Source organism: Plectropomus leopardus, chromosome 6 (genome assembly GCF_008729295.1).
Source record: "Plectropomus leopardus isolate mb chromosome 6, YSFRI_Pleo_2.0, whole genome shotgun sequence".
Lineage (NCBI taxonomy): Eukaryota > Metazoa > Chordata > Actinopteri > Perciformes > Serranidae > Plectropomus > Plectropomus leopardus.
Window position 1 is genome coordinate 14,240,814 of NC_056468.1, and position 16,364 is coordinate 14,257,177.

At 40.0% G+C, this 16,364-nt stretch overlaps 1 protein-coding gene across 1 annotated transcript in view; it reads left to right on the top strand.

The window, feature by feature from the left end:
• Positions 1–16,364, top strand: part of trpm3 (transient receptor potential cation channel, subfamily M, member 3) — a 159,550-nt gene that overhangs the window by 95,575 nt on the left and 47,611 nt on the right. Inside the window, exons 7-8 of the mRNA XM_042487953.1 lie at positions 12,061–12,235; positions 12,791–12,914. Of these exons, the coding sequence (XP_042343887.1) occupies positions 12,061–12,235; positions 12,791–12,914 (299 nt within the window). The remainder of the gene's footprint in view (positions 1–12,060; positions 12,236–12,790; positions 12,915–16,364) is intronic.

The window sequence follows — 16,364 nt, forward strand, 5'->3', positions numbered from 1 at the left end:
GAGAAAATGCAATAAATCTACATTAGATATTGTCCTGAATTTCCGCATTTCGTAGTTGGTAGATTTACAGAATCCTATTATTATTATATAATAATATTATATTATTGTAAAGCAAATTTAAGTTTACCCCTTTCATTATAGCACAAGTATGGCCAAGGCGAATTTGTTTGTTTAGTATTTAAAATATAATAACAATTTTAATGCTCTGTAGTATAGGTCTTAAAAATACAAGTGTGGCAGCTGTGCATGCATGCACTTATTAATAAGAGGTGATGTTAAAAAGAAAATTTGAAAAGTAAGGAAAAGAAAGAAGAAAAAAGAAGTAAACACACACAACAGGATAAGGAGTTAAATGCACTATTGCCAAACCAGCCGTATATCCAATCTCTTGTAGTATAGATGTTGCTACTATTTAATTGCACTAATTTTGCTGTAAATTTGCAGCCCCAGTGTGTGATTACTGTATGTGTGTGTATAATGAACTATCCCATGTTGTGCATACACAAGTGTATCCCTTACTTCCTAATTCACCTCTGAAGGTTTGGCAGACAAGGACCATTTCTTGATTTGATTACCTATCCACTGTCAATCCAGGAGTGCATCAGTAGTACTCACAGCAGTGCACCCATGGCATCCAAGACTAGCTTTAGGTCCCTGTAAAGGAAAGGAGGATACAAAATTTAAAAGGAAAAAGCAGTTTAGTTTGAATGGCCTAACACGTGGGTAGCAGACCACACGTAACCACAAGCTCTTTTTTTTCTCTTAACACACAGTCACACACATTGCGCTCAAACACAAGATGAAAGAAGTGTGGTGGATAGATATGCGTAATCTCCCCCTGTGGTATTTTTGTGATGTCTGGGCAATCCTGTAGCTAATCCTACTGTGCCTGTGTGTGATTTTTCATGCAACGGCTATCACCATGTGAGTGTCGAAAAATGCTGTAGCAATCAAATTGGCTCCACAATATTGTAAAACAGTTTATATGTATGGGAATCGATTCTATATAACAAATGTATGTCTGTTTTGGCCTGACTATGTCCCAGATATATTGCAGACAATATTTCAACAAATCTTCTATGTCCCGATAGTTTTGATTTTGATTTCCTGTAGCCAAAAGATATTTATGGTCATTTTGCACATTTCTATTGCAAGTTATGGCAGCACTATTGGCACCTGTCAAAACTTATCATTGGAGCGCAGTTGGGCACCTCTCAAACCCTCTCAACACCACCCTTGGTGACAAGACGTGCACTTCCTCTGCATACTTTCTCCACCAGTCTCTGCTGTATATTTAATGTTGTGGAAGGTGTCACCTCCTGTGGTTTTGTGCCCTCTGCAGTGGAAAGTGGACAAGAATATCTAGTTTCAGCTCTGGTTGGGGGTAAACAAAATAAATGACTTAAGACAGGAAACTGGGGTTGGGAGGCTGTAAATATGGTGGATGGAGCCAACACACTCACACGCTAGAGTAAATGTTCAGCAGCAGTGTGCCCAGGCTGTACATGCATGGCTGTCTCGTGACTTGTTCAGCCAGAGGTGGTCTAGTTTGATAGAACATGGACAGAAATTCAGATGCAAATGAGCCCAGATAACCGTGACAAGGACTCAGCTAAGGCAGCACAGGAAGCTTTAGATGTAAACAGAGGGATAGGGCTTAGTATAACTTTGTTTCAGACACATAGGTCCATAAACAAGTTGTTGATTTGAAAAAAATATTCGTAAAAACAGGATCCGCACACTAGTCTATGCTCCCATTAAGATATATTTTAAGAACTATTTATCTGTCCGTCTATTCAGTAGAAAAATCCAAATTCTTTTGAAATTGGTGCTACGTGACTAGAAAAAAAGCAAAAAAAAAGGTCTGTGCCATTTGCTTTTGCTTAAGAGGTAGAAAATGTACAACTACCAGAATGTACTGCACCAGACCAAAAAACGTGCCCACTGTTAGGTGATTTAATATCAACTTATTGACACAATGGTGGCCGGTTGGTGACAAATGAAATAGGCAACGCTCTGTTAAGTTTTACTGTTTGATCTTAGTTTTTCGTCCTCCATTTTCACAGTGCAGGAAACAGTGTGGTGCCCACTTCCTGTTCACAAACTCTCACTAATATAGCTGAACAGTGCACTAAAATATGAGTTTAAAAAAAAAAAAGCAGGCAAAAAATATTCACTGCAGTAACATTGTCTTGGGTTTCTAATTCATCAGCACTGCCAAGTTTTACCATTTAATTGGAGTTTGGTCTGAGTTTGAGACGGAGAGAGGGGCGGGTCTGTCTCTTGGTCCACTTCTGTATTCGTTGTGTCCGCGGTGGTGGCAAGGGCGGTAGGCAATACCAAAATTCAGACGTACAGTCTGTAGTTTGAGCAACAGCCGACAGAGACACATCTTCAAATACCTACTAGGTCAACTCACCTAACAGAGCACAAAACAGGTAACCTGGTCCTAGTTGGCTCCCTAAATGAATATACATTGAATAAATATATAAGTACATACATACATATTCGATAGATACCAATTTAAAACAACTATAGGCATAAGTGCAGACAAAAAGCTCAATAAGTCACCTCAGTGGTAATTAGATAGATGTTCATGGGAGCGGAGTCTAGTGTGCGGACTCTGTTTTTGTCTTTTGCATGCTTTCTTGTCCTGCACCTAGTGTTCATCATCTGGATGTGCGTGCTTTTGTGTATTGTTTTGAAAAACATATTGCTCATTGTGACACTCTCATTCATAGTGTCTGAGGTCACACACAGAGGGACACATTTCCAGTTTAACTCCTCCTTACCATCTGTTGAAGCTAGCAGACACTGTCAGACTCAAAGATGGTGAAAATCAATGAAATGATTGGCACCATTCAGCTCAGCTCACTCAACCACTGCACAGCTCTTTTGACATGTCTCCATGTGGCTGTAATGCCGTTTAATCACACACCTGCCTCAGAGGGAGGACAAGTGAAAGAGGAAGAAAGTAGAGTGTGAAAATGAAGACAGAGAAAAGGGATTGAGGGTAAGCAGAGAGGGAAGAGAATTATATGAAGCGCGAAGAAAGTGTGATGCAGCTGTGGAGGATGCAGGCAGTGAGACGAGATATTGCCTTGAGGTTTCTTCACTGAAAAAGCAGGATGAAACAGTGAAAAGGCAGCAAGCGACAGGACATAATAAGTTTCATTCACAAATGTTTTCTTAAATAAGAAAACCCTGCATCATTCACTCACACACGTGAAAATCCTAAATTGAATGCACATGCCTGCCTGAAAGAAAGTTGTTAATTTGCAAGTTAGAATTAAGTCTGCAAGAATGCATAAGGTGCCTTGAGTGCGCCCTGTTCCATTACACCTACATTACTTGGAATATTAAAATGGGCACACAAGTACTCTCTACTGTACTGTATATTAAATTTGTGCGTAGGTGTAGGCATGTGTGTGTTTTAACTCTGTGTCTACCGTGTAACCTTCACTGACCCTCCTATAGCAGTGCTTTCATTAATCACAGCATAGGTAAAAGATGAAGTAGCTCTGGTAATTGAATCTAGAAGCCATAAGGCCTTGCGTTGCAGATTAGCTGTGACACTGTGACCTCTACAGTGGTGCAGCCCATGCAGAAGAGATTACAGTAAAGCTATGGTACATGGGAAGTCAAGAGGGTACTATTACTCTTTTTTCAAGCACTGTAAGTGCAAGGACAAACTCTTGATTTTTCAAATTGAGCTCATAAAATTCCCTGCTTTTCAACTGTGTGACCAAGTGGATTAGTTGGTGGCTCTTGTTCTTTGATACATATTGCACAGCTGCAGTTTTACATTTTGAATCTGGCGTAGAAATGTCAGCCTCTGCTGGAAGTGTCTGTATCCAGTAAAGCAAAAACAGGATTTTTAAAAAGGTACAATTGCCGAATGGGGAGATCGAGTTGTCTCACCTTTAAGCCAGCTATTGAGGTAGTAAATGCACTGAAACAAGGTCTATGTAAAAGGGATAAGTGGCAGGACAGGATCATGGGCAGGACGGGTTTGACGTTTTGATTGTGGGAGATTTAAATAGCAGCTAGCAGCTTACTCAAAGGAGAAGAACAATGGCTTTAAATTACTGCAAATTGGGGAGACAGTGAGGTCTAGGAGATCCTTACCATCCAGACAGATGGTGAGATCAGCTGTAATATAACTGGACTGGAAATGGCTGTTATTGCTATGTTATGCCATTGTTATTGTTTAGTAAGGGCTGCCAACATGTATGTTGAAGGTCACAAGACAGGCAGATGCTGCTGTGCTAAATGTTGAGCCTCTTTTGCTTCTGTGATGCCGGCATGCTATCTAAAATCACTGAGGTGGCATGATGCTGCCATTGTTTAGTCCTATGTCAAAATGCAAAGCCGACATAAGGAAGGAACTTCAAAGTGGCCCTGTAGCATGATCTCTGTGTGAGATCTCTAGAAAAGAGTGGGAACCCTGACAAATATCAGAAACGTTTTATGTAGTAAAGCTTGTAAATTTTGCTGTGCAACAATATATACTCAAAATCCAATTAGGTGTTTATAAGTAAATTCAGGTCTCAAGACAATCAATATGAGTCATATAAATTGATATTAGTTTTTTATTAGCCCTCTGGTCTGCGGTTTGGTCCCAGTGGTGGTGCTGCATTGATGACTGGTTAAATCAGTGGAGCTGAACTTTCTCTGTGGTGGTGAATCAGTCGATAAAATAGTCACTGGCATGTGAGAATAAGCACACAAATACAGCATGTAGAAAGTTGAAGTAATTTGATGTAAGGCGTGTTTGTGCAAAAGTGGATACAATAAATGTGTCAAAAAGATTAACATGAACAACCAGAGTGTTTCACCCTGTGGTGGAGAGATAATAGAGCCAGCAGTGGGTATGATTGGATGCAAGACTTGCTCCAGGTTGAGGATATGCATGAATGACAACATCTCATGTGGTGTGGAAAGAACTGGAGTGCATGATCAGTAGTGTGAACTGTGTAAATGTTTTTGGAAAATTGGAGTGTTAAGAAAAAAAAGGAACAGTGGTGAGAATGTCAGTGATGTCCTGGTAGACAAACATATAGGACTACCCAGAGGGGGACTGTGGCACTTGTGACATAATGACACAGTTCACAGATCAGGAAGGACCTAAATTCAGAAAATGAATCAGACATTTTGCCAGGTCAAAGTAGGAAAAGTAGAGGTGTATAATAACATTAATGATGGCTGCATTCCATTTAGCGAATGTCCCGGTATTGTGCATGCTGGCTCACTGAAATAATTTACTTGAACTGAGCAGGAAAAGGTGAAGCAAATTCAAAGTACAATGAAAAATTAAACCAGGAACAAACCAGGATGATGCGAGGAACACAAGGGACAACACTAACGCGGATGACCTGACACTGAATCAGAGAAAACACACAAATCAAGGTCTTTGAACATGGGTAATTTTGTAATCAAAGCTTTTTTTTTTTTATCCCTTTTGTCTTTTCATCCACAGGCAAACTGCATTGTAGGTCAATAAAAAAAGACCTTTTGTAAAGACTGATAAGATTTTCAGAATCTCCAAAAACAGGGAAAACAGAGTTTTGGGCTTGTAATGGGAGAGTGTGCACTGTTACGTCCTTCATGAGGTCTCGCAATTTAGTCAAATTTTATGCAATGATGGAGGTTGCCAAAATAGTGGTGACCTTTAATGTTGCTAACAGGACTTTTTACATATTTACACATAAATGCACAGTCACTCTCAAACTGAGGAATAGAGGCGTCAAATGAGCTTTCAAAGTTACTGTTCCAGGTAACCATTTGGTAAATTTTTTTATTTCAGATTTTCCAAAATCTTTTTCATGGATGTGTGGCTTTAGCCTTACAGTTATGTCGCCACCTATGGGTTTTGCAGGCTCTTGACAGTCTTTTTTTTTGTGTTGTGCATTTCATTCGGCCGTAGATTTTTTTTTTTAACTGTGTGGATGGAAATTGTTTTGAGAACAAAGGAGGGATTCCAAGCGTCTTGCATTGGCTTCAAATCAACAGACACTGAATACATTTCCATTTACACTTTTGCACATGTGTGCATCTCTGTCAGAAAGATCAGAAATATGATTACAATCTGTCTACATGCAGGTCAGGGTCAGTCCTATCTAGTCCAGCTGCCAAAAATAGCAAAGGAAGAGTAACGTTTGCATTATGGCAGTTAAGTTAAAACAGTAGCTATTTAGCTAGAAACTTTAACAACTAACATGGAATAACACAACCACTGATTAGAGATTATATACATGTTACATCTTGGTGAAACCTCTAAGTGATCATATCTGTTAAAATCCTTTGAATAACACTCACAGGGGACTGACCTTATGATTTGGTATTTCTATAGACCGCTTACTGACGGAGATGCTCTTGGGAGGAGTAAAGCCTGCACTTGTGTCTTTGCATAACACTTTTTCAGTATCTTGCTCAAAACTGCATTTAAGTTCTTTTCAGATGCTTCATGCAGGACACATGAATGAGTGGGTGGTGTAAATGGGGTCCAATATGTTGGTTTTCTGATTATCATTTTAACATCTTTTTCTTATTTTTACATTTTGGGATAATACATTGATTTAGGTGGATGCAGACTAAGACTTTTCATAAAACAAAACATGTTTCGGGTACGCTCAGCACTAACAACATGGGGATTCCATACATGATTTTTTCATGGAGAGAGATCTCACAGAAGCGCAGATTCACGCACCCACACAAATCATCAATCAGTATTATTCCTTTAACCCTGATTTCCCAGTTGTAAATGTATTGATTGATTCTCTCTGGCTCATGGCCTTGACAACACAACTCGACATACATTACTGGTGAAAAGGTGGCCAGGACCATTTGATTTAATCTGAATTCTTTTGAATGTGTAAGAAAACGTCAGGATGTGATGATGTCACAACACAACTGACAAAGTAAAGTTTGAGAGAAGCTTTGCCCTTTTAATGTAGCGGACCCCCTGACCTTTTGTTCTGTAGCCTGTCGAGTCATGTTGCCTTCACAGATCTGATGCCTCCTGTCTGCTTTAGTTGTTGCTAGGATAATGATGCTTATGTGTGTGTGTGTGAGTGTTTTTATTTTTTTTATTTTTGGTGTGTGTGGTGGTGGTGGTGGGGGGGGTGCGAAGACAATGACCCACATACTGTAGCACACCTCCTCCAGTCATGCTGATACTAATTTGACACATACAAGGACAAACTCGCAGACACTCGCACACACCCACGCACACAGAGGCACACGCACACGCAATGGATGAGTCATTGCTGGATGCTTAATTAGGGCCATTTAAGCATGTTATGTGTGTCTCGCTTACATGCTCCTCTTTCCCTTCCAAATTCCCTCTTTTTCTTGTTACTTCCTCCTCTCCTGGGTGGGATAAATATAGAAAGTTGTGGCCTCTTGAGTCTCATCGACCTCCTCTCTTGTTTTTTTTTTTTCCCACCTCTGCTATTTCACATGTTTTCACGGTAGTCTCCCTCCTGAGAGATAAGGTGTGGGCACTGGGTTAAAACCATGTATGAGATACAGAGAGACAAGGGAGCGAGTAGGGGTTTGTCGATTGTGTTATCTGATGCGTTGGAGTGTGTGAATGGTGCATGGATACACTCATTAAAACAGTAAGGGGTGGCAAGTCTGACTGTGTTAAAAGAGAAAGCACAAAGTGTATAGGGTTTATTGTGTAGGGTGTACATTAGGGCGTGTTATTAACTATATACCATATGTCACTGTAGTAAACCCTCTCCCCAAAACAAAATTTAGGGCTGAACTGTTTATTTGGACATTAAAAGCAATTAAAGATTTTGTATCTTATACTAATATTGTAAGATAATTTAAAAAAAAGAACAGAGCAATTGGTCGTCTTTATAAAATTGTCTATTGGCAGCAGATTAACAAAAGCTGACATAATTCTGATATATTCTCAGCAAAAAGTGATAAGATCCATAATATTAACAACTTGCTTTGCACTGCATTATTTAAATGAACCTCCCACCTGTTTGCACCTCTCCTCCCACCTGTGCGCTCTGCACTGAGCACCAAAATAACACACAGACTGGCAAGGAGACTTTTAAGGTCATAAAACAGTTAGATTGCAGCCTGCTCTATGTTGTGCTACCACAAAAACAGGCTGCAGTAGTATTTCTTTTTTTGGCTTTTTTATTAGAAACACAGAATTATCCAAAAACAGGTAGTTTCGGTACATCTGTAACCAACTGTATAGTGAAAAACAGAAAGGGAAACATAACAAGTGACAGCATCTACCTCAAAACAGTAAATTCCCATGGATCCCAATGTTAAAATGCTCAACTTTACAGCAGAGATAAAATGTTTACACACTGGTACAAAAAGCGGTTTGGGTCTCTGTAGCTAATTTCAACATTCATGACAACTGTACGGAGGGTGATTTTTTTTTTTTTTTTTTTTGTATTATATAAAGGCCCAAAGTTCATCATATTAAAGCATATGCTTGACTGAGAGGCTCTTTGTGAGGCATCGCTACAGTCTGTGAGTCAGATCCACCCCTCGATCCTCCACAGCTCCAACATCTTGTCCAAATATGGTCACTTCTGACTCCAAAAGCGACAGCTGAAATGCCAAGGCTTCAAAACAGCAGTCCACAAACTCATGGGTTATGTCACTGTAGCTACGTCCATTATTTATACAGTCTATGGTGCTGGCACACCTTGGAGTATACCTCTGCAGCTGTTTCTGGAAAAGGCAAAGCAACGCAGCTTTATTTGCACATTTTTTTACAACAGGGCAATTCAAAGTTCTTTACAGAGCAATACAATATAAAAACATAATAAAGGCTATGAAATAAAAGGTCAAATTAATTGCTAATAGATTTTTTTTAAAAATTTAATAAAAATCACCAATAAAAATAGCAAAAGTGTGGACAAGAGGTACACAAATTATATAAAATAATTCAAAATCAAGTTTGAAATATGTTTGAAGTCATTCACAGGTGGAGTAGGCATTTTAAACCAGGAACGTTTTTAACTTTGACTTAAAAGTGGTCATAGTCGGGGCTTTTCTAACATCTGGGAGGTTATTCCAGGTCTGTGCTGCATGAAAACGCTGCTTCACCATGTTTAGCTAACTCTTGGGGCGGTCAGTCAGCCAGCCTGTGATGTCCTGAGGGCCCTAGAGGGTTCCTATGTCACAAGCATGTCACAGATATATTTTTGGCGCTGAGCCACAGAGTGATAGATAAGCAGCAAGATTTTAAAATCAGGTCTGTGAGTGACGGGAAGCCAGTGTTAGGATTATAGAACTGGAGTAATTTGGTCATAAAGGACAACATTGTTTCCACTTCAAGTGCATTTCTCATTTTAGTTCATGTCCCTCTTCATTAATAGAGTCCCACCTAAGTTTTTGGTGAGCAAACATAAAGAAAAAGTAATGCAGTGCAAGAATATTGTGAGAAATGACAACGTATGCTGAATGCACAGTTCACTGCGCAGCAGTGTTGCATTTTGGCAAAGGAAACACTAAACTTCAGTAAGAAGGACTGCATCTTCACTAAATACTCTAACAGATAAGCTCTCCAGCTGTGGGTTTACATTTACATCTAGAAGAAAAGGCATTGTTCCAAGTGCTGACTCATGTAACCACTGACTGCTTAGTGTTTTTTTTATATATAGGGAGAATTCAAACCACAAAATCTACCTTCACAGATAAAATTATTCAAAGGACTCTCAGCTTTACAACAATCACAGGAATAAGTTTAAAAAAAAGTATAAATTTGCAAGTTCAGTAGAAGCAGCAGTTGGCAGAGCGTTAACACTGCTATGTTCAGGGCTTCATTTCCCAGTCACACCCCCAGAAATAGCATAGGACTGTGGCAGTTTTTTAAGCAGTGTCCTCATTGAAATTCAGGTCACATCATGTCCATCAATCCAGAAAAACACTATAAATACATACATTATTCTTCATATATTTGTATAGCTAAAGTTGAGCATTTCCTTTGCATCACACAAGAGATTACTTATTGAATTATCACAATTTTAACCCTTAGTTCCATCAAATGTAAATGTAAAAAAAAAATAGTTTTAAAACATTATTTTCTGCAGTTTGTTCATGATTCAAGAAGTTTATTACCTTATGCACAATAAAAACAAAGCGGTTTACATCATACAATGAAATTGTATTACTGCCAGTCTCCCTTTGCGCAAAACAATAAAAATAAAATTAATTAAATAAGAATAACATGTTAAATAAGCAAATTAAAGGGCACTCACTTGCAGGAGGAAACAAGGGGAACTTTTCTGGTGTGTGTGTGTGTGTGTGTGTGTGCGCACTGGGTGGACAGCTTTAGTTCAAATGATTGGGTTACCATGCTTGGCCTCCTCATCCATGTTTTGATACATTGAAGTTCCCTCAAGTGTAAATACAGCAGTCAAAGCCCTCGTCTGTTAATTAGAAAAGCCAACAGTGTTTGGGAGGTCAAAAGTCACCCTAAAATGTGTGCCCACTCGTTTGGGGTAGTCAGCCAAAAGAAAATTGTATTTCATTTGTGGTTTATGTGTGCATTTATCTGTATTTGTGTGTGTGTGTGTGTGTGTGTGTGTGTGTGTGTGTGTGTGTGTGTGTGTGTGTATGTGCGCGCGCACGCAACCAATTAGCAATGACACAGCTGTGCTTTCCCCTCCTCATCTGCTCCTTGGTGGGTTTCAGTTGAACAATAATCTGCTTTAGATACTGGCGTGCTGCCTCCAAAGCTCACTAGTCATCAATATCAATGCTCAATGTGACACAACTGCAAACTCACACACATGCGAGTAACAGCAAAAATAGACATCCAAAAGAAACGGAAGAATCAGATACAAAATGCAAGTTATTAGTTTGCTCCTCCTCAGCTCTGTTGATGTATGGTCGTATGATGTGTTGTGGCACAGTGACGTTTTACCTCTTTGAAGTAGGCAAGGCCCCTAAAATATTCTCCTTATGTAACTGTCCCTGTTGCAAGGCCGCACGAGGCTGTGTGAGGCAAAGCGTAATGGTGGCGGGTATGCTTTCGATGTGTGTGCGTATGTGCATATAGTATGTAAGCACGCATCTGTACACACTCGTCTGCCTGCGTGTTTGGGAGACAGACCATACTTTCTTCCAATGTGAATTATGCAGACCAGAATGAGGGTGCAGGGCGGGGAAGATCCGGCAGTTACACAGCTTTTGAATTAGAAGAGTCAAAACACCCGGCAGAAAACACAACCTCATGAAACAGAATGGCAAGGAGAGCAGAAGAACGGGGTGTCTATAGAAAGAAAGACTGGAGAGACAGGAAGTGAGTGAGCAGGAAAGAGCGGGATGAGGGGAGGAGGGATTAGGAAATGGATTGGACTGAGAACACTAAAAGGGGAGAGAACATAGAGGGGGTAAGAGACAATGAGACTCTGGGGTTTACAGGGTTTATGGTGTCTTAAAGGCAATGCTCAGCAATAAAAAATAGTCAAGCAGAAAAGAGAGCAAGACAAGCAAGAATAAGGCATGAAATTCCTTTGAGAGTTTTGCAATAAATTTCATATCTACAGTACCTTCTCCTATACATAGACTGTACGTGTTCAGAAAAACCAACCTGCTAATTATGCATAATTACCCTAAATAGCCTGTGATTAACAGGCAAGGAGACATTTTTGCGTGGATCAGTGGGGGGTCTATCAGTCAAATTCACTCTCTCTCTCTCTGTCTCACACATCCATGCTACAAGAACTGAGCACAAAGCACAAAGCAGGCTGGTTATTTTTGGTATTGGTGCTTTTTTAAAAATCTCTCTCCCATTATTAAAAAGCTCACAGTGTCTTGACAGTACAGTCGTGACACATCACAGGTGTCACATTCACACCTTGATAACACATTTCTATTTATAGTTGAAGTATTGCTGATGAAATGAACCTATTTATTGACTCTTCTCCTGTTTTTTTTCTGTCTATCCTTAACTTCCCTCCTCCTTCTGCATATTTCTGTCCCTTGTCCTGCACTATTCATCCCTGTTTTCCTTCCTACAATCACTCTCCACCCCCTGTTTCTCCTCCTCCCACCTGTTCCCATGTGCAGGTATCGGACAGGGTGTGCCGGTGGTGGCTCTAATTGTAGAGGGAGGCCCTAATGTGATCTCTATTGTACTGGAATACCTCAGGGACACACCCCCTGTCCCTGTGGTGGTGTGTGATGGCAGCGGCAGGGCCTCTGACATTTTGGCCTTCGGACACAAATACTCTGAGGAGGGAGGGTATGCACTTACATGTGCACATTGTGCTGTAATCCAAGGACAAACACTTCCTAACATTTTATCCAGTGTAAAATATATTGCATTATAGGAATGTTGTTTAATAAACATAGTGCTCTAGATTGATTATGACAAGCATACAGTTTTATATTGTACAATAAAGTAATTCTGCAGATGTGCATTTTTTGGAAAGAGATATTGTAAACTTGATGCAAGAACTTGCAAAACTGTACACATTTTCTGAAATGTGCTGATGCATTACTTTAAAAACATACTGTAAACATTTTTCAGTATATTCCTCATAAGACACACCATGAAAACAGAATTGTTTACTGCTTCATATATCCAGCTACAGATAAAGGTAAACTTCCAGAGTGAGATTCACATCTCACCAGGGACTCTGATACAGTAATGCTTAGAGACCCAGTCAACCTTGGTTTCAGTCACTGACAAAACACATCTGATTTTCCTGCTTCCCTCTCACTGTTTAAGTCTCCATACCTTCATGTGACCCTCTTCTTGACACACACTTTTTTTTCTCCTTCCACACCTCTGCAGCATAATTAACGAGTCTCTGAGAGACCAGTTGCTGGTGACCATCCAGAAGACTTTCACCTACAGCCGCACACAGGCCCAACATCTGTTCATCATTCTCATGGAGTGCATGAAGAAGAAGGAGCTGGTGAGTGTCACTTTCATTAATGTGCACAACACATGCCAGCAGAAACACATGCACATATTGCACATGCATGAGTGTATTTGCAGATGCAGAAAAATCTAATGCATAAGCACTGTATGTACAAAACACTGAAGCACTGACAGAATCGCAGAGACAGATGCTCACACACACACACACACACACACACAATTAAACTAATAATAACAGTAATATTACCATTCATTTAAGCGTTGATGTCTCTGCTGTATAAAGAAGCCACAGAAATGGAAAAAAAATATGGGAAGGAGGAACAAATGGATTTGTCAAATGAAGCTTGCTCGTCATGAAAGTTTTATTGAAGCAATCATTAACCCATCTTTTATGCATGATATGTAATGTTAAGTGGATGTAAATGTATTCAGATGACATCTGGGACCAAATGGCCTCCACCTTGAGAGTCTGTATCCCTTTGGCAGTCTTTAATTCTAAGTCCCTTTAGAGCACTGTCACTCACATGAACCAACCTCCTGTTAATGCTGTGGAATGTTGTAAATGTAGAGGTGATATGCATCTTTTTTTTTTGTGTGTGTGTTTGTGTGTGTGTGTGTGTGTGCATGTGTGTGCATGTGTGTGTGTGCGCATACGATTATCGTGGTGCATTTGATCGCAGTCGCAGGAAGCATGATGCTTTCTTATCAAAGTCATTGTGGCCTGATGCGGTGTTCCCTCATCAAAAGCCAGTGGGATTTTTCCATTACGTTTTGGATTATTACAGAAACTAAGCTTTATGGCAAACAATAGTTCATGATACTTAACATGCAAGATAATGTACACAAATGAACACCACTTTTGTGATTTTTGAAGTGTTAATGCAGAAGTAAAAAGCTAACGTAAGGCTAAGTAAACTTCACTACAATCGCATGACTACAACATCACCAACACAACAAGGTTGTAAAGCCGTGTTCAGCGAGATGACGTTCTGTAGTCTCAATTAGCCACTTATTTGCAACTGCATTTTTAAGACAACTAAAAGGTTAAGATGCATGAGTTGGGTATTTGCTAACAAATTTTATGTCTTAGAACCAAACGTGAAAATATCTTAAGCTTGTGTTAACCGCAGACCGTGTTTCAGGCATCTATCCAAAAATCCATTCAAAGAACCTACTGATTTGAGACGAGGGAACTGGTAGTGCAGAGATGCTTAATGCTTGAAAGTGTGCACAACAGCAGTGCATGCAAACACCCACACACAACCTTATACTCATTCACAGGATAATAGTGTGACATCCTTTGTGATGCAAACGAATAGCTAGCAGCTTTTACTGTATCTGAGTTTTGCAGCATCACTAACTTATTTACTCCTTGCTTGCTCTCGCTTCAACGCACTTTGAACATAGTGTACAATGTGTTTTATAAGGGAGAGGAATATTTGCCAGATGAGTGACTGTTGGTACTGCTGGCTGCCACTGGCATTTTTCTTATTAATTTATAATGAGAAGTACACTTGCACGCACGCACGCGCGCGCGCACACACACACACTTATAAAAGTGTTTTTTTAGTATAACTTTTGAAGTAAAAGTGCTGAAATAGAATTCACTCATTAGCATGATAGCAGGTATTTATCATCTGATAGTCTTCCCTGTTTGTAAAACATACAGTAGGTTAATCGTATTATTCTGTGTTTCAGTTATTATAATAATTGCAACACAATGAGTCACACACAAAACAATCAAAAGCATGTGCACGTGGGAAGCACACGCACAGAAACATGCACACACATACAGTAATACACATAGTACTCTGCAGGCAGCCCAGCATTGGTCATGGTTGTGCAGCATGCAAGTGGATTGATTGTGTTGTCAGTGGGGTTCCAGTGGTTGACTGATGCTCACACTGATGGATCTTCTGAACACAATACTGCAGAGCAGAACAATGGTTTGTGAATCATTCAGCAGGAGCGGCTGTACAGACCAGATAATCTGATGCTGCTGCTCTCTGAACTTAAAAAATTCTACCACTGCTGTGCTGAAAGAAGCACTGAAAGTGCACTTTGGCAATATTATAAAAGTCCACAAACCCTGTTTCACTCTTGCAATAATGTTCTTTCACTTCACAAGCCAATTAAGTATTTTTCTGATAATCCATTTACTGCCAAAGGAAGAAAATGTTCTTTTAAATGCCGTCCACATTTCAAATACAAAAATTTGGGGCTACGCTAGTTTTTATGTGGCAGAGGTGGAGAGATAGAGTTAGTGTAAACCTGTCCAGTTGTTACGTCAGTATAATCACAGATAGCAGAGTGCAGGAACAGGTAAATCCAACAGTGGGATAGGTGTTTATATCAAGAATGCTGTACTTCATGAAGTATGTATGAATGTGAAAAGAAATAGTCATCTGTGGTTTATAACCTTAACAATGCCATAAAACATTTACCAATCACATGAAACTTTGATAGCATACTCTGACAATGTGCTCAGTGGAAGCAATCCTCATCCTTGTACAGTAAGTCTTCCAAAAAGAAAGTCTATTCTCTTTGAACACATTCTGCAATTATTAGTGCCTATACACCATGTGCAGTCTCAAAAAGTCAGCTTTGGAGAAAGAGAGATATATTTGCCGTCTCTCTGCTGTCTGGCACATCTCTCTCTCTCTCTCTCTCTCTCTCTCTCTCTCTCTCGCTCTCTCTCGCTCTCTCTCTCTCTCTCTCTGCGATAGATTCTCCATCCTTCTTTTTATCAGGCTGATAGTCATCACAGGGGTTCCCTCCTGACCGCGCTCAGAAAGCCACGGATCACTGTGTGTATGGGTATGTGACTGGAGGGGGGTCGCTGCAAGGGAGGAAGGGAAAAAAGAAACTGAGAATGAGCAAAAGAGAGTCTTCCCATTGTCCCATGCAAAACCTGAAACACTCTTGTCATGCCTCGCCTCAAGACCATCAAAGAAATACAACCTTTATGGTTAACTGATTTTATTAGAGAAAGCAGAACATGTAAGGCCTGTCTCTTATTTCACTCAGTAAAACATGTTTCATTTTGCTCTGGGGTGCTCTCTCACTGCGAGTTCATTTTCCCCATGTGTTCCCCATTCCATGCTTTGCAGAACCTTCCTAAAAAACATGGTATAGGAGCCATATAGAAGTAATCACTCTGATTATCCCTTATGACCCTCTGGAGGTGTGTAGCAGTGTACTTTTCTACAGAGACTCTGCACTCTGCCTGTAATCGGTTATTTCTCTTCTTATTTTCTGTGTTTGGGATGTTTATGGGCGTGTACCCCAGGGTCTGCAGGTGAGATCAGGGCTTTATAAAAAGGTAGCGATCAGGTGCCAGACTGTGAGCAGCACACATCCAAGACACATGGTGCGGGAAAGCGCAAATGTAGCGAGGCAAAACACCAAATGAGTAAATCTGGGGTTGGCTATTACTTTCACTTTCACTGGTGTGTGTGATTACAAACTGTAATGGAAGATCCTG